This window comes from Pleurodeles waltl, chromosome 3_1, assembly GCF_031143425.1.
Source record: "Pleurodeles waltl isolate 20211129_DDA chromosome 3_1, aPleWal1.hap1.20221129, whole genome shotgun sequence".
Classification (NCBI taxonomy): Eukaryota; Metazoa; Chordata; class Amphibia; order Caudata; family Salamandridae; genus Pleurodeles; species Pleurodeles waltl.
The window spans coordinates 1,831,041,415-1,831,068,991 of NC_090440.1; the positions used below are offsets into that span (position 1 = coordinate 1,831,041,415).

The 27,577-nt window shown below is 46.1% G+C and overlaps 1 protein-coding gene across 2 annotated transcripts in view; it reads left to right on the plus strand.

The window, feature by feature from the left end:
* NEMP2 (nuclear envelope integral membrane protein 2) overlaps positions 1 to 27,577 on the plus strand; it is a 235,885-nt gene that overhangs the window by 45,967 nt on the left and 162,341 nt on the right. For both annotated transcript variants that reach the window (XM_069225893.1, XM_069225891.1), the window contains exon 2: positions 18,800 to 18,862. Coding sequence is in view for 1 of the 2 variants with exons in the window: in XM_069225891.1 (XP_069081992.1) it covers positions 18,800 to 18,862 (63 nt within the window). In the remaining variant the exon portion in view is untranslated. The remainder of the gene's footprint in view (positions 1 to 18,799; positions 18,863 to 27,577) is intronic.

Below are 27,577 nucleotides of genomic sequence, written 5' to 3' on the forward strand. Positions count from 1 at the left end.
GTCAATATTTACTACTTATCATCCCCCATACATGCATGCCATCTCATAACCTCACCCTTACTCCCATCACTCCACTCCATCCCACACACTGCACCTACACATATGACTAACCACAATGCCAAGCCCGGCATGCTATACCAATGCATGAACAGCCCTTCCAGCCCTGCATGGACACCCATCACTAAAGTATGCAAGGCATAGGGAAACTAACATTCCCACAATACATCACCAACCAACCAAAAGGTGGCAGGGCAACACCAACGATAGAGGGTGTACAAATGTCATACACATGAAGCATAATACATCACTTACATCCACACAGTTACTCCAGCCAATGTCAAGGGAGAAGAGGTGCCAAGACTATCCAGTCCCCCAACAGAAAATGCCCCCAGTGACGACAATAACTCTGGACTTCTGGATCTGGATGACCTACCTGGCCCATCAGGGACCACTGCACAGCTGGTTACCCAAGTCCACTCACAGACCACCACAGAGCCTCCCCCATCAGGATCCGACACCACAGCACCCATCCAGAGTGCCCACACCTCTGTCCCCAGGACATGTCAATCAGTGGTGTGGCACCTGTACAGGGACCCCAGGCCACACCTCGCACCCAAGACAATCAGGGACCTGGGGTCAGTGGGCACACCGTTAAGGGGACAGAGGCATAGGCCAACAGGGACACTGGGAGGACTGCTATGCTTCAGGGGGAGAACAGGACCAGGGAACCGACCCTCCAGGAGGCACTCTCCGAGATCCTGGGAGCCTACCAACATTCCTAGGACATGATGGGCCAGATCCTTGATGGCTGGCGGCTGTACCTGCAGCTGGGGTGGTCACAGAGTGCAGGAGAACAGGTGGCTGCAGGAGGGACAGTATTAGGAGATCAGGGAGGACTTGCAGGCCATCAACACCACCTTGATCTCCATAGCAGGGGTGCTGGCAGATATGGCCAACATCATGAGGAAGACAACAGCACACCATCGGACCCTTATCACTAGCCAGTCCATTGACCAGCCCTCCACTTCCGCCGTCGCTAGTGGGCAGGAGGCCCTGCCACAGGACCCACAGAGCACCAGCACCCCTCCCCCTGCAGAAGGTGAACCACCCCGCAAAAGTTCCCTGCAACCCAGACAGAAGCCAGAGACACTTGCCAAGACCATAGCCAGGAAATGAGACTCACCTGATTGTCCCCCTTGTGTCCCACTCAGTCACCTTGTCCACTTTGAACTGCCATTGCTCCCCTTCCTATGGCCCCTAGGACACTGCACCTGTGCTACAAACAAACTGGAACAATACCCTGGACTTTCCTCCATCATCACCCCATTCCATTGCACTTTTCCCTCAATTTCTTAGCACTAAAAAAACACCCTTGAACACAACTCGAATACATGTGTGTCATGTGTTGAAAAAGTGTATTAATGAAAACAGTTACATCCACTGCAAATGAACTGTACATTGTTAGAGCATAGAAATAATGACCTGTACCTGGCTGTAGTCAGCACAACAGGTACACAGATGTCATAGCACCAACATCTGTAAAATGATAAACCACAGGTGACAGTAAATAGAGTTAAAAGGTTGTTAATGCCATCATGCCACAGCCACATAGAATACACCAATAGTCATAGAAATGTGAAGTTGCACTGTCTCACCTGTGTGTCATTGGAAGTACTGATGGATAACTGATGTTCATCCTCATCTTCAGCTTCTTCATCCTCACTGTCATCAGGGTTCACTGCATCCACAGGGGCATCTCCTGTCTCCTCCTCCTGCAGAAAAGGTACATGCTGCCTGAGGGCCAGGTTGTGCAACATGCAGCATGCCACTACTATCTGGCAGACCTTCTCGGGTGAGTAGCACAGGGATCCACATGTCAGATGGAGGCACCGGAACCTGGCCTTCAGGAGGCCGAAGGTTCTTTCGATGATCTGTCTGGTTTGCCCAGGTGCCTCATTATAACGTTCTTCGGCCCATGTCCTGGCATTCGTCACAGGGGTCAGCAGCCATGATAGGTTTGGGTAGCCAGAGTCACCTGCAGGTATTGAGAGACAACATTTAGCCACACACTGTCCTATGAGGTTAACACCAGAGTCATACACTAACATACAGTGGGTGGGAACCAAGGCTCACCTATTAGCCACACCCTGTGCCTCTGTAGTTGGGCCATCACATTTGGGATGCTGCTATTCCTCAGGACAAAGGCATCATGCACCGATCTAGGATACTTAGCAGTGACGTGTGAGATGTACTGGTCAGCCAGGCACACAATCTGCACATTCATGGAGTGGAAACTCTTACGATTCCTGTACACCTGTTCATTGTGGTGGGGGAACAAATGCAATATGTGTCCCATCAATCGCCCCAATAATATTGGGGATGTGTCCCATTGCGTAGATGCCGGCCTTCACAGTGGCCAACTCTTCCACCTGGGGGAAAGCTATGTAGCTGCACATGTGTTTTACCAGGGCAGACAAGACTCTTGCCAGCACGACTGAAATCATTGGCTGTGATATTCCTGCTGCCAAGCCCACTGTCACTTGGAAAGAACCAGTTGCCAGGAAATGGAGCACTGATCGCACTTGCACAAGAGGGGGGATCCCAGTGGGATGACGGATAGCTGATACCAGGTCAGGCTCCAATTGGGCACACAGCTTTGAGATTGTGGCCCTGTCCAGTGTATAGGTGAGTATAATATGCCTGTCCTCCTGTGTAGCTAAGTCCACCAGAGGTCTGTACACGGGGGTATGTATCCACCTCCTGTTCATTTGCAGCGGTAGGTATCTAAGGGACACAAGAGTGAGTAGTTGAACAACAAAACCACAACAGCAGTCCACATGGTGCACATATGTATTGGGACAGTGTTAATGGCGAAGTATGTGCCAATCTAATCTGTGACGCAGCAACTGTCGATATGCCTGTCCCCCCTCAAAATGGCGACCATCTGTCCTGTATGTAGGAAGGTGTGGAAGTGAGCTAACTCCGCCGACGTTGGGCGTCGTGGCGGAAGGCGGTCTTGCACCGCTGTGCAATTCCTCATTGGATAATATGGAGCTCTATGGAGTATAGTGGCCAATGGGGATCTATGCCAGCAGTGACGGTGTACACCGCCGCGGACGTGGGGAATGGGGATTTATGCCGGCGGTGACGGTGTACACCGCCGCAGACGTGACCGCCATTTTCTATCTCATTCTTCACTTGTTTCTTGACCTTCAACAGGAGAAGACCTACACTGCGTGTGCTGCTGTAACCTGTGTCTGGAACCTACCATGGCCCGTGTGACTGGGGAAAGGGCCCCTGGCTTCATTTCGGAGGAGTTGGAGTGACTGGTGGATGGGGTCCTACCCCAGTACGGACAGCTGTATGGGCCGCCAGACCAACAGGTGAGTACACTTTGGCCACGATGCATGTGGCAAGGATGCATGGAGATGTGTGTGCAAGCATTGTGTAAGGGTGAGTGGGAGGTGGGGGGATTGTCTTTTGACGGTGTATATGTTGTGCGCTGGGCTATGTGTGTGCCAATGTTGATGGAAATGGATATGGTGGGCTATTTGTGTGACAGGCTGGACTGTTTGTTTAATGGTGTTCTCCTGTCTGTATTGCCTCTGCAGGTCAGCGCCCATCAAAAGAAGGAATTATGGCATGCCATCGACAGGGACGTGCTGACCCGGGGGGTCAATGGCAGGTGGAGTACCCACTGTCGGAAATGGTGGGAGGACCTGAGACGCTGGGCAAGGAAGACCACGGAGGCCCAAGTGGGGATGGCCTTCCAAAGAGGAAGGGGTGCCTGTCAGAACCTGACCCCCCTGATGGCCTGCATACTGGCAGTGGCCTACCCGGAGCTGGATGGGCGCTTGAGGGCATCACAGCAGCCACAAGGGGGTGAGTACAGTGGGTATCAATACATAATTTGGCTGGTGGGGTGGTATCCGGGTGGTGGATGTGTGATAGTGGATGCCCCTTAGGCCAGGCCAGACCTAGCTTGTTAGCAGTTCATATCAGTCAGGGCATCGTGGGTCCCAGGAGTGCTGCAGTTGGCGGGGTGTCGTCCACATCTTGCCTTAGTGACTAGCCATATCCCTGGTAGTGCAATGCATAGTGCTTAAGCCTGTTCCCTGTGTGTGACGGTGATGTGTATGCCCACTGAGGTGTTGGTGCAGTCATTGACCCAGTGCATCCTTTGTCTCTCTCCCCCTCCTTTCTTGTTTTGTCATCCTGTCCTTGTGTACATTAGCATCATCTGGCAGAGGAGTAGGTGCATCAGCAACAGAGGGAGCTGCATCCCACATGACCCAGGAGGCAGAATCCACCGATGCCAAGGGAACCAGTGGGATGGAGGGCAAGGGGAGCACCACGGGGAGACTGGAGGAGACAACACAGACTCAGATACCTCCTCTGATGGGAGCTCCCTGGTGGTGGCAGATACCTCTGTGACCACCCCAGCTGCAGGTACAGCCGCCAACCCCCGTACCAGCCCTGCCCTCCCAGCAGCCCCTCAGTGAGTTTCCCATGCCCACTCACCCAGGAGGGTGGGCATCTCCTTCGCCCCAGGCACTTCAGGCCCTGCCCAAGTGAGCCCTGCTGCCCTGAGTGAGGAGGCTATTGACCATCTGGGTGACTGGGACACACAGAGTAAAGAAGCAGACATCAGTGTGGGTGCCCCATACACAAATGTCATGCCAGTTCGACCTGACATGGCCCATGGAGACATACAGTCAGACAATAGCCAAGACAACAACTGCCACACACAGGAGTCAAGTGGCAAGGGCAAAGCAAAATAGTGGTGTTTACCCGCAGCGGTGTGCATGTCACCGCCGGTGGTGATCGTGATTGGCCCTGCTTCCCCATATATGCCAAGGCTATCCAATGAAGAGGTGCACGGCGGTGAACACTCCTACCGCCATGACGACTACCTCTAGCGGAATGAAGCTACTTCCTACACTACACTATCTGTAGAGCAGGGGGGCTGCTATTTTGTATACACCAGGCCTTCATGGTCTGTCTGGGGTCCTAATCCATGGCTCCATTCCCTCTCCCCTTCGTCGAGTAATGGTATGATCAGTGATCCTCCTCATGGAATCATAGTGGAAAATGTGCCTAGACTGTGATGCAATGCAATATACACACCACACCAGACAATATCCTGACAGGATTACCAAGTTCTCTGCATCTGTGTGAGGGACAATAGTGTTGCATGTGCAAGATGAATTGTTGAATATTGTGATTGAAGTGTTTGTGGCAACTCAATGTCTCTCTATTCCCTCCCTGTAAGTACAAACCCATGTAGCGAGGGAGGGCCCCATCTGTTTACAGACCCCAGGTTGATCTGGTCACCATGGAGGAGGGTCACATCATCATCACTTACCGCCTGAATCAAACCACTATCCTGGAACTCTGTGCACAAATGGAGTCTTCTCTGATGCCAGCTAATAGGAATCCCCATGCCATACCTAAAACTGTGCAGGTACTATCTGTTCTACATTTTCTGGCCACGGGCTCATGCCAAGTGACAGTGTGCATGGCAGCTGGTGGATCTCAGCCAATGTTAAGCCACATCCTGTCCAAATTTCTGGATTCCTTCGTGCAACACCTGCAAAGTTATGTCCAGTTTCCTCAAAGGGCTGATCTCACCTCCATCAAATCTGGATTCTATCCTTTGGCAAATATTCCCCATGTGATAGGTTCCATTGATGGTACCCACAAGGCCCTCATACCCCCAAGAGCAAATGAACAGGTGTTCAGAAATCGTAAAAGCTTTCACTTCATTAATGTCCAATTGGTGTGTAATGCTGATCAGTACATTACTCATGTCAATGTACGGTTCCCAGGATCAGTCCATGACTCCTTTGTCCTGAGAAACAGCAGTGTGCCACACATGATGGGACAACTACAGGGGGACAGAGATTAGCTTATAGGTGAGCGTGTATGACACTGGATCAGTTACATAGCTGACAGGCAGGCTGTATGCAAGTAGATTGTGGGTGTTTCAACCCTCTTTCGCTTACTTCTTCAGGGGATTCTGGCTACCCAAACATGCAATGTCTCCTGACACCATAATGAGGCACATGGTCGCACTAGGAGGGTTATTGAGATGACCATAGGATTCCTGAAGGCAACGTTTTGCTGCCTCCCTCTCTCTGGAGGGTGCCTGTGCTATGTCCTTGACAAGGTGGGTCAGATAGTGGTGGCCTGCTGCATGCTGCACAACGTGGCTCTGAGGAAAGCTATTCCACTACTGGATAAGGTGGATGCTGTCCAACCACCCCTGCCACCTCAGTGGATGGATGAGAGTGATGGGGAAGAGGAGGGGGAAGACATCAACTCCAGGACCCAGCTAATCCAGTTATACTTCCAGTGATTCTCAGGTACTGTCCTATGATACCAATGGGTTTACTGCATTGTTTCAGGGTGACTTATGTGCAAAGTGCTGTGGTGCCCCTTACCAGTGATGTCTAGACTTCATGTATGAAGTGGAAGATGTGTGTTACAGCATAGGAATGTACAGTGTGACATACTTCGAACACTGGAGTCTGTTAGACCCCTCATGCAATAAAACAGCATTGTGATGAAAACTGGCTAATATTTTCACATTTACATATCAATGAAGGACAGATATTTTGAGTGCACAGGTATATTTATTTCAAGAAAAGCATCCATGAGTGATGGGACAGTGTAAGGGATTGGGAACATGGTTAACAGTATACTCAGGTACATTTCCACAGCTGTTGGTTGCACAGGGGCATAGTCCATGGGGCCATTGGAAGATAGTGAACTGATAGTGGCATGTCAACAGGGTAGCTCAGTGGCACACAAGGGAGACAGTTCAGGGCAGAGTCACTTCCTGGCGGTGGGCTAGGTCTTGGCCAGTGTTTCACTGGGATGTCCGGGCCTGAGGACACATTTGCGAGGGGGTACATGGGCTGCAGGGGAAGGGGTGCTGGTGTCCTGTGAGTCCTCTGGCAGTGCCACCAGTCTACTAGATGCTGCAGATGTAGATGGCAGGGCAGAGTCCTGGCTAGTAGATGAGGCCTGCAGGTGGGTGGAGGACGCAGGCTGGATGTTGGTCTGACACTGCAGCACCCCTGCAATGGAGACCATGGTAGCATTGAGCTGTTTCCATTGCTCCATTGCCTCCTGGAGGTGTGCTACCTGCAGCCTCTGATTGTTCTCCAACGTTGCCAGGATATGGCCCATCCTGTCCTGGGTATGGTGGTATGCTCCCAGGACCTTAGCAATGACCTCCTGGGCAGCAGCATCCCTCCTTGGGCCACCCCCTTGGGCCAATGCTCCCCTCCCACAGGCCCTAGCCCCCTGTGCCTGTGTCCCCTGCACAGGTCTGGCAGTGCCACTTGCACAGGGCCCTTCATCATCCTGCCTGGTGGGTGGAGACTCGGGCCTCTGTACACGTGGGCAGCCAGACCGTCGCCTGGAGACACAGGTGTGGGGGCATTGGGCCAGAGCTGATGGTGGTGGCTGAGCGGTAGGGGTGTCAGTGGTGTCCTGGGTGGGGCTTCTGGAAGGTGACAGTCCAGGACTGTGGGATGAGCCAGGGATTTCCTCTGTGTCAGAACACCCCTCTGCACTCTCCTAAGTGGGGCCTTCGTCTTCCAATGTGTGATTCTGTTGTTCGCGGTTCCCATTTCTGAGTGCGGTGGTCGTTACCACCAATGGCTGTTCGGCATCCACTGTCCGTAGCGCTGATTTGTGCATCATTATTTGGTGGGTGGGGGGGTTTGTAGGGATGGAGGTGGCAGGGTGCTGTGTCCTGCCTTTCCACCTTTGTTGGCCCTGGTGGTGAGTGGTGGTTGTCAATTTTTTGGAGGAATGTGTTTTTTGCATCATTATTTGGTGGAGTCCAACGCCACTGGCGGTCTTTTGTTCACCATCAGCACGGCGGTCGGCGGTGATTACCAGCTAGTTCATAATGAGGGCCTATGTAGAGTGATGACATAAGTTTCAGAATGTGGTAAAGTGAATGCAGGTTTAGAATGTTGAATTTGCAGTTACACGCTGAAGAGTAAAGACGTGTAATACAAAGCTCCATGTGTTGCATATTCATCAGTGTGTATGGAATGCACTGGGAAAGGATTATTGGTCTTCTGGGAATCTGTATGAATAGATAGTGAGAGACTCTGTGCTAAAATAGGTCTTCAAATTCCCACTCCATTAAGGTAACAAAACAGAGGACATATGGGGGGGGGGGGCTCTTTCTGTCATGGTCAGTCTTAGAGTGGTGACTCTGCACAGGAGTCAAATCTGTGGTGAGCATGCTCAGTGATGTCAGTGACAGCAGACGGAGGGTGTGTCGCCCTCCCAGATTTTCTTGAACTTTAAGCACACTTCTTACTCCACCCCCTATTTCTTTGGGACACCATGGTGTTATGGTCTGGGGACGAATTACTAAGGAGTGTGTTTCCTAGTGGGGTACAACTAAGTCGGTAATGCAGGAAAAGCTCACTTGTTTTTGGGCTCTTATCTGGAGAAGTAAGCATGTTGTCTGCACGTCCTCACAGAGCCAGTCCTTTGTTGTCTTGGATCCCACCTGTGCTCTTTAAGGTACCCTTGCCTGTGTCGGGACTGTAAATAATGCTTACTTGATTTGTATTCACAGATGTGTGCCTGGTGCAAGTATTGGGTATCGGAATGTAGAATGTATTCTTCTGGAGCTCCATTGTCCGTGATTATTTTCCGTTGGGTGTTTTATGCTTTCTAACTCAGTTAAACGGAACCTCTGTCGGAATCTAGGAATATAATGACATCAAGTGAGGCTTGTGCAGTGTAAGACACCCATCGCGTGGAGAGTCTGGTGGCAGTGGTGATACGAAGGAGGCTGACTGAGCAGCAGACAATCGGAGTTAATTTACATTGAAAGCATACGTGGGATTATTTCAGGCAGGGTGGAGGCCATAATTTAGGGAGACCTGCCTACACCGACGGGAGCTGTCTTTAATGGCCTAAAACAATGACAAAAGAACCAGCAATTCCTAATTTTAATTTTATTTATGTTTTGGAACTCAATCGACTTCCACATAAAAATAATCACGATGGACATTAAATTGGAACAAAAGCATAAACACATCAAGAATACCGTGATAAAATACAATAAAGTGCGCAATGGTGCTTATCGTAAGTGTGCAAATTACAGATGGCAAAAATCCAATATAAAATACATAAAGGCACAAAAAACATAATAGGCAACACTAGCCTCTTCACAAATGTGCAACTCATATGCAAAAGCAGTAAAATGATTTAATCACCTAGATTTTAAAATACCTTCAAAATTATTTGAAAAATGTAAACATTTTCGCACAAACCATTTCAGTGGGAGGGGAAAGTAAGCAACGTTTGGCATCAGTGGCCAAAGTTATATTATGTTTAAGAAAAATGGGTTTCAGGAAACAACGTCGTGCAAAGTACAAATTTGGGCAAACAAAAATAACATGATTTAAATTTTGAACACACGAAAGGCAAAGCTCACAATACCTCTCCGCCTTCGGGCTACCCTACCAGGCTCCTATAATACTGTGCAGTGGTAATAGATTCAGACTCAATAACTCTACCTACCCCATGCAGAAGATTTCACATGAGGTACGGTTGAGGTTGTTTATACTGCTACCAACTAATATTTCATTTCTCCTAAACTGACTGCAGAGTGAGATATCCCTACTCCTACACACTGTGAACAACGACCTCTTTAACAGGTTTTTCAACACAGCTTTGGGAAGAGGGAAAACCTCAACCTGAAAACCTCAACCTGTGGAAGTTGAAACATTTCCAAGGCTTTCAAAAAGGTGGTAAAAAAGCACCTTTCCCTCTCACAGTTTGGAAAATTTCAAGCTTCATCCTGCACGAATAGAGCCAGTTTCTCCACCCAATATACTGTTCCCCAACCTCAGAGCTGCTGACAATGTAAGCACAAAGGTTGAAGGTAACACACATTCCAACTGAATAGCTGAAAGGGAAGCCATGGAGTTCAGCTTATAAATTTGATGCCAAATACCACCCTGCGTTTAAAAAAAAAAAAAGAACACCGAACATCCATCACTTCACAAGAGTAACTCAAAGTAGGTGGAATTTTTACTTTGTACACTGATAAAACATGTGAAAAGTGCCTTTGCCTGCAACATTTATACAATCTTTGAATGGTGGAGGCTTTAGCCAGCGCTTACTTCTCCAATGATTTATATGATCAATGCTTCCACAGTTACTAGAAAAAATTCTATCATGATAAGGGTAGAATTGCACTATTTACATCCCAGAATTTCCTAATGTCCGACTGAACTTTTACTTTTGTCTCACTCTCCCAGTTTTAAAAATCATAACTTTGCTGTTAACGATATCTATCTTTAAAAAAAAATCCTTAGTGTATTTTCCTAAACCACCTAGCCGTTGTTAAAGTCCTATTAGTGTTAAAACCAACACGATGGCATCATCTGCATAAAGGAGGCAACCAACTGACATTAGCCCAAGTTTATGAGGGTCTCCTTTTACAGAATCAACTACACTAGACAGGTCATGAGTGTAAAGGGAAAAAAGCAGTGGAGCTAACAAGCACCTCCACTATAGACCATTCTGTGTAACCACTCTCCTGGATAACCCCTGACCCCCCCCCCATCAGAACACAGGTCCAAGTGAAATTGTGCAAAGCAGTGATTAAACTCAAAAGGTGAGCCAGGATCCCTGGAGCAGGTGATTTTCTTCACAGCGTCGCGAGGTCTATCCTATCGAACACTGTAGAGAAATCAATAAAAACTGAAGTCTGTGGCATACTCCTACTCTTGGGGTGTTTTGCTATCAGTGTCTGAATGGCAGAAATATTATTAAGAATTCTGCAATTCTTTCTAAAGCCCGCCTGTTCAGCTAGAATGAGGTTATTCCTTAAATGCCCAATCTTGGAAAGGTGAAAGACTTTTTGATAATAATTTATCAGTCACATCCAAAAGAGCAATTTGTCTGTAACTGGCCAGAGAGGATTTTGGACCTTTTTATCCAGGTGTACAATTATGCTAAGTTTCCAGGAATGTGGCACATTCCCCGAAAGATAGCAATGCTGAAATAAGGGACAAAAGAAAGAAGCCTATAGAGCCGACTTTTCTTTTATGGAAGCAATCGAGATTTCATCAGGGCCCATAGCTCCTGACAGGTCTGGCCTCATGGAAGCCCCACTCGACTGTGACTGTGGAAAGCATGTCCACAGTCTGCACTAGACTGCACTATTTCTAGAAACTAAAGTTATATATTGTGTCAACTCAAAATGTAACAGGCAGAGCTTAGTGTTATTTTAGGGAGGACTGAGGGGTCACTGCTGACAATCTGCCATATTATCTCAAAAAAGGTTAGAAAGTAGTGCTGATGATTCACACTTGCTAATAGTATGCCTTCTTGGTGCTGTTAAAGAATGTTGTTTAAATAACACCATAGTCATGCTTATTCTTATATCTATAGTATGAGTGTTTGTGGTCTCCAGTGTGTCTCCCTATGATTGTATCCGTGCTTTAGTGCCTCTGTTTCAGAGATCTTGTGTACATTTTAGTGCCTGTGTCACTGCCTCTGCGTCCATGCAGTGTGAGTGCCACAGTGTCGATATTCTGATTTTAATATGTCTGTCTTTCAGTAGCTTCATATCAGTGTCCAAATATCAATATCCCCATACCGGTGTTGGTGTCCCCATGTCCACATGTGTCTTTCTGATTGCCTTGGTGTACCTGCATTAGTTTCCCAGCAGTAATATCCCCATCAATGTCCGTGTCATTTTCCAAGTGTAACAATTCCAGTGTCAGTGCCACACAATATCTGTGGCTGTGTGTCAATGGCAGTGATAGGCTGCCCTATTGATGTGCTAGTGTTCCATTATAAGTATTGATATCCCTTTGTCCCTGTGTCAATATATCTGTAACAGTGTGCTTGTGCTGGTGTCCCAAGGTTTTGGTCCATGCAGCAGTTTCCCTGTGTTAGGGCAATGAACAAGTATCAGTACCTCTATGCTTGTTGCCTATGCCATGTGCATGTAGCATCTATTACTCAGTATCTCAATGCTGCCCCCTTGTGTAAGTGCCTCAGCATTAGTGTTTGTGGACAAATCAGTGTTACTGGGTTAGTGTCCTTATGTCACTGTTACTGCATATGTGTATGTGTCCCTTTATTTCTTTCCTATCATTACTGTCCCAGTATCAATGCCAGTGTAAATGTCCCTGTGTCACTGTCTGTGTGCCATGTCAGTATCCCAGTGTCAACATACTATGTTAGAATCACTGTCTCTGTGTCAAGGTCCACTTGCCCCAGTGTCTCAATACTCAAATAGTGTTTCTGAGCATTACGCCCATGGCACTGTTGCAATGCCCAATGCCCATGACAGTGTCACCGTGTACATTTCAGTGTATGTGGGCCTATGTATGTGTCCTCATGTCAGTGCCCTTATGTTTATATCTCAGTGTCAGTGACCCATCTCATCAACCACAGGTTAGTACCTGAGTGTTGTGTCCGTCCAGTAAGAGCCCTTGAGTTACTGCCCTTTCATCACCTTGTGTTCAAGCATAAGTAAGTGTTTATATTCTAATGTCCCTATGACATACTCCCCATGTCACTGCCCCATGGTATTGGACCAGCATCAATGTTTGTGCCAGTGGCGTCACCAAGTCAACATTCCCAAGTTGTTGTTCATTATCTTTGTCTCAGTAGTGCTTTTCCAGTGGAAATGCCCTTGTGTCGGCATCACTGCGTTGCCTGTGTGGTAATGCCCTAATGTGTCCCAGTATCAAAGATTCGCTACTCATGCCCACTAATGACTTCCATTGCCATATTGTCAACAGCCCCAGTCCATTGTTGGTGTCACTGTATCAGTGTTCTAGTGTCCATGTCCCAGTGGCAGTGTCTCCATGTTGGTCACCTGGCATCAGAACTTCTACCAGAATCCACATGTAGACTAATAATGGGTCCCCGCGTCAGTGTATCAGTATATCATGTCAGAGTCTAATATAATGCTCTACTGTTTAGTTTCAATATCCTTGTGCCCTTGTACCCCTCTGTGAGTGCCCCAGCGCAACTGTCATTTGACAGTGTCCCAGCACTAGTCTTTGTGTCTCATGTCCTCATCCCATCATCACTGTTCCCATGTTGGTATTGACGGTCCTGTTTTGGTACCCCCTGTGCCGTAGTTTCAGTGTTTATTTGCCTATCTCATCTTACTGACAGTGCCCATTTGCAAGTGCCCCTGTGCCAGTGTCCCTTTGTTAGAGTCTGGAGTGTAAGTGCCTATTTGTCATTGTGGTCACATCAATACCCCCATAGGTGGTTCTCCTGTGGCAGTATGCCAGTGACAGTGTTAGAGGCCCTCTGTAAGTGTCTCTGAGTCATTCTTGGTGCCTCTGAGTCAGTTTCCTAGTTTCAGTGTAAGCCCTACTAAGTCACTGTACTAGCCTTAGTCTTAGCGTATGACATGTTGGCATTTTTCGCTTATAAACTACATATCCCATCCTAGGTCCGCTTCAAAGCACCAGTGGGTAGAAGTGTCACAAGGCCTGGGGTACAGATGTACAAGCGATGTGGTGACATAAAACATGGATCAGGGTTGATAAAGTGTATTAAGAAGTATAAATTGAAAAAAACAAGATATGAAATAGCATTTTTTGGAAGGAGGCCCTTTTAAAAAAAGGGAGAATTAAAAAGTAAAACAAGCATTTCATTATTACGTACCTTAAAGTGATGCATGCAGCATTATCATTATCTCCATATCAGGCTCATGTTTCTAGCCATGCAGAAGCAGTTTCACTGATCATTTGAAAACGAAAGAAACAGTCTGAGGTTTGTTTCACACTGCAGTGGAGCAGTGCTTAATTTGAAAATAAATACATATGTACTATGTACAAGTGCCCAAATATTTTCATAGGGGCCACCCACTTCCTTCTCAAGTGCATCCCACTTCTACGAATGTCGCCGCCCATTTCCACTGATATTGCTGTGCTTCATGTGTGTGTGTGTGTGTGTGTATCATTTCTTATGTTGTGATCTGTGTGCTATATGCTGAGTATGCATGGCTTCTGTCAATGTGCTGTAATTGTGATTACCTATTTGCATGTCTGAGGTCTGTCTTTTTGCTACATATGTGGTGTGCTTTATGATGTGCTATATGTTGAAGAATGTGTGTGCTGCATGTATGATTGGGTATGCAAAAGCTTGTTGACAGGATTACTTGTAAATCCTTCAACAGTAGCTGGTTATCAAGCAGACACAAGCAGTGCTTCTGTCTCTCATGAGGTCGATAACCTGGTTGTGTAGCTGGAAAATAAATGCCATCTACCACATTCTTTTATCAAGTTACTCTCAACGGTGCTTACTGCTAGTGCTGTGCAATCTACAATGCACAATTGTACAACGTACAGTGCCTTACTGATGTCCAAATAGGATTGAACTTAAGTATGAATACAATGAAGTCTGTGTTTTTTCAGAATATGCAGAATTTCACATATATGCAATGTTGGATTAACCTAAAGTTGTTCTTTGTGTGGTGTATTCGCTTTTTCTATTTCTGTGTTCCTTTGAATTCTGTTTTTTGTAGTCCTGACAATATAATAAAAGATAATCTACTAGAAACAGGGTTCAGCGAAAAATCAAACTGGTAGGTTACTTGTATTTCATAGGTTGACTGGATAGCTCCTAATTCAATTCAATTCAATTAAATTCAAAACAATCTTTATTCAGATTTTACTCCATAAAAGATAAACGATCTCTTTAAAATAATAAAAGGATATACAATAAAATACTTCAAGAAAACATTACTAATAAATAAATAGATAAAAACCTTTGCTGCAATACATTGGGCAGTTATTCATTCTCATATCGGAGTTTTTTCTAGATAAGACAACTTCTTTCTCTATTCTATTGCATGTAGGATAAATTTTATCACTGCTTCACATTTCTCATTGGTATCCAATTTAAATAAATAGCTAAAAGCTTCTCTGCAATAAAATAACTTGTTAATAATAAATAATGGTTTTAAAAATTGTTTCCTAATGTCGTGATAAAATTTAAAGATATAATAAAGTGCATCGTAGATTGTGCAAATCGTCCCAAGCAGGGGCACTTCGGTAGGCTTTTACTCCAAATCCTCACCTTTGGGAAGGCTACCAAAAAGTGCAACATTTTAAAACGCAATCGGGTCAGATAAAATCTATGCTGAGTGTTTACAACTGTCAGTAAGTAATTTGGTATTACCTCGTTGTTTTCAATCATATAGGGTGCTACTGTTGATTTCATGCATTCTCTATTTTTTCTATCACTATCTCTCCATGCCATTAATTGGTTTTTCAATTCTTTCTTACTAAATTGGAGGACTATACCTGGGTTGTCCAAATTTTGAGCTAGATTTATACCTTTCAACAGATCTTTTAAATGCATGAACCATGGGATTCTATCCCAATATTCTAATGTAAGACAATCTTTAATAATCTTTTGGGTAAAATGCGTCCCTTCTTTTGACCAAATGCCATGCCAAGCTGACAACGCATTAATATATATTAGATCTTCCACGTAACGGCAGCCCAGTTCCTTATGTACCATGAATGTGGAGGTGGTATTTGGGACTGCAAGTAATCTGTTAAAAAAGTTGTTCTCTAACACTTGTAATGAATGGATCTCGGGCATCAGGCCCCAAAGGGCAGAACCATATGTGATGCTGCTGATTGATTTGCTTTTGTAAATTTGCAGCATTTCCCTTAGGGGTTTATTACCAATTTTTTTTTTAAATCTAAAGACAGCCTCAGTTGTCCTAATATACTTCATCTTGATAATTTCTAGGTGTTGTTTCCAATGACCCATATTAGAAAATTGTATACCCAAGTATGTAAATCCATTCACCTCTTCACATTTATGGCCCTTAATAAAGTGAGTTTTCTACCTGGCCTTTCCCTGTCCACAAGTCATTACCACTGTTTTGCTCATATTCAACATCATGGGGGTGATTCTAACTTCGGCGGGCGGCGGAGGCCGCCCGCCGAAGTTCCCCCACCAAAATACCGCTCCGCGGTCTTAAGACCGCTGAGGGTATTTTGGGATTTGCCCTGGGCTGGCGGGCGGCCGCCAAAAGGCCGCCCGCCAGCCCATGGCAAATCAACCTTCCCACTAAGATGCCGGCTCAGAATTGAGCCGGCGGAGTGGGAAGGTGCGACGGGTGCAGTTGCACCCGTCGCGTATTTCAGTGTCTGCTAGGCAGACACTGAAATACTTTGTGGGGCCCTCTTACGGGGGCCCCTGCCGTGCCCATGCCATTGGCATGGGCACGGCAGGGGCCCCCAGGGGCCCCGCGGCACCCCCTACCGCCATCCTGTTCCTGGCGGGCGAACCGCCAGGAACAGGATGGCGGTAGGGGGTGTCAGAATCCCCCATGGCGGCGCAGCAAGCTGCACCGCCATGGGGGATTCTAAGGGCAGCGGTAAACCGGCGGGAGACCGCCGGTTTACCCTTTCTGACCGCGGCCAAACCGCCGCGGTCAGAATGCCCTGCGGGGCACCGCCGGTCTGTCGGCGGTGCTCCCGCCGACCCTGCCCATATCTCTTTCCTCCATGAATTCCACAAAGCCCTCAATTAACCGCTGCAACCCATTTGCAGTTCGTGACAGCAGTACTGCATCATCTGCGTATAAAAGAATTGGGATAGAACATTCTCCTATTTTAGGGCTATCAATTTCTATATTTTTTAAGTGGGCATCAACTCCATTTATATAAAGGGAAAATAGGAGAGGCGCCAAAACACAACCTTGGCGTATTCCTCTCCCTATCCTAAAACCTGGGGTACACTCACCATTTCTTCCATATCTCACCCGTGCTGTTAGATGATTGTATAGTTGCGGCAAGAAGCTTATTATATCTGAGGGCGCACCCATATCTGTTAAGCCTTTCCACAGCTTAGCATGATTCACCAAATCAAAAGCACTGCTAAGATCTGCAAAACAAAGGAACACATAACCCTTCTTTGCTATTGTATATTTACTTATTATTAAGTTAAGGTTTATGCATTGTTCCAGGGTACCAACCCCAGGCCTAAATCCCAATTGGGCCTCTGTGAGTATATGATTGTTAGTTGCCCATGATTCTAATCTTTCTAAGAGTACTCTTCCCAGCAGGACTGGATAGCTGCTAATTATTTTAACAGCTGTTTTAAATCTAAATGTAAATTCAACCTTGAAAATACCAGATCCGGACCAGGAAGCTGCTATTACATTCTTGATTGTCCTAGACGACCCTTCTTGCTTCAAGAAGTGTCAGGCATAAAGGGGGTGAGGTTGCTTGGGTGGTATTGGTACAATGGCCACTTCTCTGTTCATGAAATAAAATGCGCACACGTCACCCACACTTAGCTGTGATGCTGTTTCATTTTGCTGGAAATATACATCTACTGAGGCATAGTACAGTCACTAAAATCATGATTCAGGAATACCAGTTATGTCCCGGCGCTTGTAGGAAGCTGGCCTGGTGTGTAGTGGGTACCTAAGGTACTTACACCTTATACCAGGTCCTGGTATCCCCTATTACTGAAATGTAGGCAGTGTCTAGAAGCCAGGCTCTCTAGGAGTAGCTGTTGGTGAGCAGCCAAGGCTTATCTAGGAGACAAGCAAAGCTCATGCACTACTACTGTAGTCACACAGCACTTATACACATGAAAGAAACCACACAGTTTTACAAAAATAAAGGTACTTTATTGAGGTAACACAGCACCAAAAATTCTATAGAGGCAATACTCCCTTAAGAGGTAAGTAATACACAAGATATATACACTAGTAGTCAGAAATAGGTATAAGAACAGTTAGAAATCAGTGCTAAACAGTGTAAAACACAATAGAGAATAGTGACCTTAGGGGCAGCACAAACCATATACTAAACAAATGGAATGCGAGAGTTGGACCCCAACCTAGGTAAGTGGAGTGTGTAGAGAGGCACAGGGGGTACCAGAAAAGCACAAAGGTAAGTACCACAACACCCCCCAGCAACCAGGAAGTTAGGAGTAAATCACCACAATTTCCCCAAAACACCCACTAGGAAGAAAAGAAGAGAACTGCAAAACCCAGAGATGACTGCAAGAAACCAACGGTGGATTCCTGAAGATGAAGACTTATGGAAAAAGGCGACCAAGTCCAGAGGACACAGCAAAGTTCAGTGGCTGTGGGAGCCCCTACCCACCAGGCTGAGGATGAAGAAGTTGGTTGGCGGTAAGGAAGGAAAATCAGCACAGCAGCCCTGGTGTCGGAGTCAGGTTCCTGGAAGATGCAGGTGATGTCCCACACCAGAAGGAAGATTGCAGTCGGGTTTGCGTGTCCGAATTCCACCAACAAGCCTTGGCACAGGCAAAATTTGTGGTTAGCGGAAAGTGGTGCTGCCGGGGGGGGTCAGAGGAGGCCTCAGCGTCACAGAGAGCTCACAGAAGCACAGGCAGCACTCAAAGGAGTCCCACAGGACAGGGACACAAAAGTTAAAAATGGAGCCCACGCAGCACTACAAAAAGGGATCCCACGCCGCAGGAGAGCCACTCAGGGAGCTGTGCATCGCAGGAAGGATTGCTGGGGGCTGGAGCTACACGATGCCTTAGTACTCTGTAGGGGTTCCTACTACTCGATAATGGAAGACGACTGCACACGTTGGTCACTATATAGTGGTTTTATTCTTTATGAGTTGTTAGGACAGTCAAATGTGCTCAGTCTATGTGTGCGTTTTCTCTCTTCTTCCCCCTTCTCTTCTTTCTTCTAGATTTTCTCTTCCCTTGGCTTGAGTAATGGTCTTCTTTTCTTCTCTATTCCTTTTTTTCTTTTTAGGGCGATCTTTCGGTGAAGGACCTCCCCGTCGTGGGACCGAAGCAAAAGAAGTCGAAAATAACGGTAAGTGACCTTTTCTTTGTTCTCTATACATTCTAAAGAGATTGGGAGTGAAGGAATAAACCACCAAGTGAGTGAAAAAATTGAATCCAATAATAACAAAAAGAAATAATCATTCTTGTGCAGTTAGAATGAGTCAATATAGTTCTATTTTGGTTTTAAAAAGCATACTTTCAGGCACGTAAGTCTTTGGTGGAGCCCAAGTGTCTATATAGTAAAAAGGAAACCACTCTGTCCCTCCCAGAGATAGAGAGAAAGATTTAGTTAACAACCTCTCTTCCACCAGTACCCTGAGAGATTTAGAAAGCAGGCACGTATCTGCGTGAGCCATGTCCCTCCGGGGACGCGGCTGGCTCTTTCGTCTGTCTGGTCCCTCCGGGACGGTGCCTTCACCGGTCTCGTCTTCGACAGCGGTATTTCATTGTTTCTACTGTTCGGTGTCCCGCTGTCCTGCTCCATTCCGATGTTGTGCCCTACTCCTTCTCGTTCCCCAGCAACGTGCCATTCTCCTGGCGTTCGCTCTTCTTAACCCGGATGTCTGGGTTGACGTCCTGCGACGGCACTTCTGGGTGTGTGGAGGCGCCCCCGGGGCACTCTTTTACGTGTCCCGGGGTGTCCTTTTGGAACAGGGTTGCGCAGACCCTGTTACAGCCTCCTTGGAGGAAGTGCCAACAAGCATTGGCAGCTGCAAAAGATGCAGTGCACGGGGTACTATCCTGCATGGGAAGGCAAGGGCTTAACTCCACCTCAGTGGAACAGCTGGTAGAGAGGAACGAAGGGACCACATCTGACCACCACTGTGATGCAGGATCCACACAGCTCAGCAGGAGGGAGGATCCACGCAGCCGCTCGTCGTTGCTGTTGGTGCCTGCAGATGCAGGGGAGTGACTTCTTCACTCCAAGAGAGATTCCTTCTTCTTCCTTCTTCTTTTCTGTGCAGACTGAAGACAGGCTGTCCTCAGAGGATACACAATCGGGGAAATGTTGCAGAAGCTGGAAGGAGCCGTGGATACAATGTTGCAGGTGAAGTCTTTGTCTTTGTTGCAGATTATCGGGTCCTGGAGAGTCCAGATGCAGTTTCTTTGATCAGAAGTCGAAGTGGAGGTTGCAGGGGAATCCTGCTGGGACCTTGTAAGCTGAATCTGAGGAACCACCCAAAGGAGAGACCCTAAATAGCCCTGAAAGGGGGATTGGTCACCTAGCTGGGTGACCACTAATCAGGAGGGGGCTGTGACATTACCTGTCTGATCTGGCCACTCAGGTTCTCCCAGAGTTCCCTGCCAACCTTGGATTCAAGATGGCAAAACCCAGGGACCCTCTGGAGGAGCTCTGGGCACCACCCCTGGGGTGGTGATGGACAGGGGAATGGTCACTCTCCTTTCCACCTGAACTGGTGTAGACTGGTTTATGCATGGAGGGTACCAAATGTGCCCTTCAAAGCATACCAGTGGCTTGGGGAGGCTACCCCCAAACCCAGTAACACCTATTTGCAAAGGAAAAGGGTGTAACACCCCTCTCCCAAAGGAAATCATTTGTTCTGCCTTCCTGGGCTTGAGCTCTTCAAGCAACAGGAGTGCAGAAACCTGTTTGCGAGGTGGCAGCAGCTTGGGCTTCCTGGAAAACCTCAGAAAGCTGTAGGAGCAATGATGGGGGTCCTGTAAGGAGCCCCCAGAGAGCATAGAATCATACAACCAATACTTGCAAACGTATTGAGGTATGACTACAACATGTTTGATAACAAACATGCCTAGGTTCAGAGTTACCATTATGTAGCTGGACATAGGTAGTAACCAATGTCCAGTACACATGTAAAATGGTGTCCCAGCACTCACAAAGTCCAGGAGAATGGATCTGGTGTTTGTGGGGACACCTCTGCAAGTGCAGGGGTGCCCTCACACACAGGTACCTGCACCCTGCCCTCTGGGCTGAGAAAGCCTACCATAGGGGTGACTTATAGTGACCTGGTGCAGTGACCTGTAGTGAAAACGGGTGCATGCACCCAGTTTGCACAGACTGCAATGGCAGGCCTGCAGAACCCTTTGCATGGGCTCCATATGGGTGGCAGAATAACTGCTGCAGCCCATAGGGACCCCCTTTAGCCCCAATGCCTGGGTACCTAGGTACCATATACTAGGGGCTTACATGGGGGCACCAGTATGCCAATTGTGGGATGAAATACAGAGTTTTGGAAGACAGAGCATGATCACTGGGGTCCTAGTTAGCAGGGTTTTAGTGAACACAGTCAAACACACTGACATCAGGCAGAAATGGGGGTAACCATGCCAAGAAAGAGGATACTTTCCTACAGTGCTCTAAAATAAATTCCTGGCAAACAGCTGTACTTTAGAGCTGTTAATATTTATTTCATATGCTTTGCCATCAGATGTTCTCCTGCATACGAATCATGGAGAAGGGCACATTTCTTCTTGCATCCAGGAAAGGGAATGAGCCAGCTGAGGAAGTCAGTCAATTGTGCGCCTTCCTGCGTACAGTGCCATATTGTTTAAATATCTTTTTTATTTGGCAATGTTCAATTTAACCAAAGTGTTTAACAAACATCAATAAGAGTGGTGTGGAGGACGCAAGAAATACAGTAAATCAAGATACAGTATAGGCATTTGCAAAACAACAGTACATGGGAATTATAGCAGTGTCGTGCAATTCACCCGCCTCCCCACTACCCCAGACCTGGATATGGATGCTTTGCAAATTATGGGAGACAGCATGCATTTGTGCTTGCTGGAAGTAATGGTTGTGGTAATATCACAGAATTCAACTGTAAAAAACATCCCTCCAGGCCATAAACAGCCAAAAATAGCCAACCCACTGACCTGCCAGACCAGTCACTCTGCTACTGGTAAATTGCCCCACAAGCCAAATCCACCCTGTTCAGGCCCCATAGATGAGCAACAGGAGCTCTGGACTGATTGTGACTGTTTATTCACCATACCAATGCTACTTGAACACAGGTAATGGGTATGATTTAATTTTCTGTGTCAAACCAAACTATGAACAGAATCAGAACCTGCTCTGACCTACAACTTGATTCATGGCAGCATGTCGTGCGCTGCTGTAGTCTCAATAGGTGTTGCAGATTGAAGAGAAATGTTGTTCCTGTTTGGCTTGGGAATATGTCAGAAAGGGCCCGGGAGAAGTCTTCTTCCCCCTACCACCATGTACAAAATCATTACAATGTTGCTGCTTCCCCTATCCAAACGCCACTGACCATGTCTATAGCAGGGCCTTTCCCTCCAAGTAGTTTCTCTCTTAAATTCTCAGAAAAAGGCATCTGTTAAAAAGTGAGACCCAATTTCATGATTTTCTTTATCTGCTAGTGGGAGAACTTCACCAGTAGCATTGCAGTGCAAGCTTTCATTCTGAAAGCAATTTCTGACATGCTGGCAGCTGTCTTTAGGTGGGGCAGGCATTTTTATGGGGGTGCCTGGCCCCTTCAAACTTCCACGTGGCTACGGCCCTGTTACAGTGTTCTGTTGGAAGGTCATCTGGGGCATGACAACTATTTTAGTAGGTTTGTCATCCATTTTTATTGCCATTCTTCATCCATGTATAGTTTGATTCCCGTGGCACAGTGAGTATGGGACCCATGTCTTGGCATACCATGCCAGTAGAACCAAGCAATACCTTGCTGAAGAGCCCTACAAATGGCAAAAAAGGTCATGGACTGCTTGTGTTCGGGTTCAGGGAGGCCTGGCAGTTCAGGCTGGACTGTTCCCATTAGGAACAGGGTCAAAACGGATTTGCAAATGGCTATTTCCAAACTTAGGTGGCATGGTGGGTGGAAAAGTATGGATTGGGATGTGGCCCTGAGCGATTGCCAGTGGCTGAGATCAGCTCAAGCATTCCATCCATCACCTTGTTGTTTTTGCATTTGACAAATTCCAGGTGTTGGTCAATCAGGTCCTGGGCAGGGTTAGAGAACTTCAATGCCGCCTACCTAGAAAAGATTGCGGTCTTCAGCGCAACTCAGAGGATCACCTGACTATCAAGGCCAGTAAGTGCCAAATAGGGTAGGCTTCTGTGGTCTGCTTGGGTCACCAACTTGGAAGGGGCAAGGTACAGCTGCCTTCCAGGCCAAAATTCAAACCATTCTGGCTTGGGACTCCCACAAGACCAAGACACTGCTGAGGGCCTTCCTGGGCCTCTCCAGGTACTACAGGAGATTTGTCAAAGGGTATGGCACCATTGTTTCTCCCTTAGCAGAGCTGAATTCTAATAAGCAGCCCAGACAGGTGATCTGGACGGAGGTGTGCCAGAAGGCTTTTGACACATTTAAGAAGGCTATGTGTATGCCAACTGTGCTCAAAGCCCCTGATTTCTCCCGGGAGTTCATTGTGCACAATGCTGAATGCAGAATGCCTAGATCAACCAGTAGCCTTCCGCAGCAGGAAGTTACTTTCCAGGGAATGAGGTGGAGTGCAACAGAAAGGGAAGCATTTAAAGTGGTCTGGGCACTGAAGAGATTGAGAACAAATCTGTTGGGGGAGCACTTTTGGGTTCAGACAGACCACAGACCCTTCAGATGGCTATTGCAGATTAGGGCTGAGAATCCCAAACCACTGAGGTAGTCCATCTCCCTATAGGGAATGGACTTTACAGTGGAGCATTGTCCTGGAACTGACCACACCAGTGACGATGGTCTCTCAGGTCCTTCCTCCTTAGAGATGAAAACTCCAATGAGGGTGGAAGTTTGCTCACGTGGGGGTGCACATGTTGGACCCAACATCCTTGGTGAGGTCCTTAGGACTTGGTACACTTTCCACTGCTAACCAGTGCTTAAGTGCTTGTGCTCACATTCCGTTAAACATTTTAGAATTGGCTTACACCCAATAGGCACATGTAATTCACTTGTAAGTCCATAGTAAAATGGTATTACATGTATCCAGAGCCTGCATTAGTTCTTTTGCTCAAATAAACTTTATTCATTTTGCAACGGGTAAATGAACATAAGGACAGTTTGGGAAAGCACATACAAAAGAGACAGAATGTGCTCTAAACTGCTATTCATATTAAATTAGTATCACAAAACACATTAAGCAGAAGCGGATTAGACAGAGGAACATAAGAAGGGAAGGTGTTAAGACTGTGCATTAAACACATTTGTAAAACCATCTTGTACGTACAGTGGAAAATACAGTCAGCACTTGAATTAACACAGTGAGCGAGTGAGTATGAGTGAACTGATTTGAAATCATTTAGGTTACGTTACTGGAAATAATGATAAAAAAAAGACAAGCTATGATCAAATGTGCAATGAAGCAAGGCCTTCAGGCCCTAGAGGGAGCTTTATGACATATGGTGGTTTGAAAGATAAGGTAGCAGTGCCAAGTGAGACCCAAATGGGCCTACTGGTTGGAAACCCGTAAGTAAGTTGCAGTGAGGTGTTATATGCCCTTCTGAGGACCCTGAACTAATCGCACCACATATGAAATTAAACTACAGGGAGTGCAGAATTATTAGGCAAATGAGTATTTTGACCACATCATCCTCTTAATGCATGTTGTCTTACTCCAAGCCGTATAGGCTCGAAAGCCTACTACCAATTAAGCATATTAGGTGATGTGCATCTCTGTAATGAGAAGGGGTGTGGTCTAATGACATCAACACCCTATATCAGGTGTGCATAATTATTAGGCAACTTCCTTTCCTTTGGCAAAATGGGTCAAAAGAAGGACTTGACAGGCTCAGAAAAGTCAAAAATAGTGAGATATCTTGCAGAGGGATGCAGCACTCTTAAAATTGCAAAGCTTCTGAAGCGTGATCATCGAACAATCAAGCGTTTCATTCAAAATAGTCAACAGGGTCGCAAGAAGCGTGTGGAAAAACCAAGGTGCAAAATAACTGCCCATGAACTGAGAAAAGTCAAGCGTGCAGCTGCCACGATGCCACTTGCCACCAGTTTGGCCATATTTCAGAGCTGCAACATCACTGGAGTGCCCAAAAGCACAAGGTGTGCAATACTCAGAGACATGGCCAAGGTAAGAAAGGCTGAAAGACGACCACCACTGAACAAGACACACAAGCTGAAACGTCAAGACTGGGCCAAGAAATATCTCAAGACTGATTTTTCTAAGGTTTTATGGACTGATGAAATGAGAGTTAGTCTTGATGGGCCAGATGGATGGGCCCGTGGCTGGATTGGTAAAGGGCAGAGAGCTCCAGTCCGACTCAGACGCCAGCAAGGTGGAGGTGGAGTACTGGTTTGGGCTGGTATCATCAAAGATGAGCTTGTGGGGCCTTTTCGGGTTGAGGATGGAGTCAAGCTCAACTCCCAGTCCTACTGCCAGTTCCTGGAAGACACCTTCTTCAAGCAGTGGTACAGGAAGAAGTCTGCATCCTTCAAGAAAAACATGGTTTTCATGCAGGACAATGCTCCATCACACGCGTCCAAGTACTCCACAGCGTGGCTGGCAAGAAAGGGTATAAAAGAAGGAAATCTAATGACATGGCCTCCTTGTTCACCTGATCTGAACCCCATTGAGAACCTGTGGTCCATCATCAAATGTGAGATTTACAAGGAGGGAAAACAGTACACCTCTCTGAACAGTGTCTGGGAGGCTGTGGTTGCTGCTGCACGCAATGTTGATGGTGAACAGATCAAAACACTGACAGAATCCATGGATGGCAGGCTTTTGAGTGTCCTTGCAAAGAAAGGTGGCTATATTGGTCACTGATTTGTTTTTGTTTTGTTTTTGAATGTCAGAAATGTATATTTGTGAATGTTGAGATGTTATATTGGTTTCACTGGTAATAATAAATAATTGAAATGGGTATGTATTTTTTTTTGTTAAGTTGCCTAATAATTATGCACAGTAATAGTCACCTGCACACACAGATATCCCCCTAACATAGCTAAAACTAAAAACAAACTAAAAACTACTTCCAAAAATATTCAGCTTTGATATTAATGAGTTTTTTGGGTTCATTGAGAACATGGTTGTTGTTCAATAATAAAATTAATCCTCAAAAATACAACTTGCCTAATAATTCTGCACTCCCTGTATACTGGAGTTCTTCCAGTAAGTGAGAACCAGTTTGAAGGCAGGGGTCAGCATTAAGTCTAGATGAAATTCACCTGCTTCATGTTTTTATCTGTGGGTCAAGTTAATCTAGTAGAATATAGGAGTATTCATGAGTAGGATTAATGTCCAGGGTTTGAACTTAACCATTTTATCTCAATAATTCTGGAGTAGGGGACAATAAAAGAGCTCAGGAGCCAGGTCTCCTGTGTGCACACCACAGTTCCAGCATGTGGCTTCTTGTCTAGCTTTTCAGGGGTCCAGTTCGCTCTGTGAATGAGCATGTATTCAGTTTGGGATAGCATTGGTGATATCTAATTAGTAAAAGTGGATTTGCAAATACATTTCCAATCAAACTTTATATTGCTGTGGGATGGTTCTGCCTCCCATATTTGCTTGTTCCGTGAGTGAGCTTTGGAATATTTTGGTAAGAGTAATTTGTATACTTTCGATACTACATAGCCGGCTTTACACAAGTTATTAATTAGCTTGGTAGAGAAGGGTCATTCTTTAATTGGACTTTTAGCCTCAGAAATTTGCAAACATCGAGGTTATCCAACCTGAAGTGCAATTGCAACGTGGGGAAGGAGAGTGGAAAGGTGTATCAAATAAGAGTTTGATCAGATTAATTTCTTTCTTAGACCAGTCGGACCACGAAACAATAAATCCATCAACTTTAGTTATGGGGTTGAACCATATTGATGACAGGTTGGAACTGTGGATCTTTGTTCTCAAATAGAAGTCCATTCTTAGAAAACCTTTTTAGTGTTGTTCATGATGTATTTAGAATAGGGGAGGTGACAGCTGTCCATCATTAAGTACGCACAAATAGGTTTGCCATCTAGAAGTGATTTGTCTAGGTTTACCCAGACTGTTAAGTATTCTGACAAGTCAAGGAAGAAGTTGATACCTTGTTTAAACAAGTATGCCGTTTGGTAGGTCCTAAAGTTAGGGAGGCCTATACCACCCTTATCTTATGCGAATAGCCTGATACATATACGAATTCCTGAACTGATTATATTAAAGCAGTGATGGAAATGGGGGCATCTTCGGTGGTAATTAAGATATCATTTACATATGCAGCTATTTTTATAGCTATAATCGCTACCCCAGCAATTTCTGCATTTTCCCTCAAATGATGTAGAAAAGGATCTAGCGCTAAGAGAAAGAGAGGAGGCGAGAGGGGGCAGCCTTGTCTGGTTACTTGCTTCAAGGAAAACATTTTACTGATTAGGTTGTGGTAAATTGCCTTTGTCATTGGTATCAAAGATTCACCAAGATTAAACTTCTCCAAGACCAACTTTAAATAGTGCAAGTCTACTTTGTCAAACACTTTTTCTAAGTCAAGCCTGATTGCTACTGTAGCGGTGCTCAAAAGTTTGGCTTTTTCCAAAACGTGGCACAGTATTCTTGTATTGTCACTGGAAATTCTGTTCTTCAGAAATGCAACTTGCGAGGAGTGAATGAGCTTAAAATGTATTTTTGGAGTGTGATGGAAAGTATCATGGCATATATTTTGCAGTCTAGGTTAAGTAATGAGATTATTGTACAGTTTTTTCCCCTCTTTGGGGATCACAGTTATGATATCTTCCGCGATGGTGCCTGTGACTTGTCCAATATTGGCAAAGTGGGTATAGAGTTTTAGTAAAGGCGGGATAATTCCTGTGGAGAAGGATTTAAA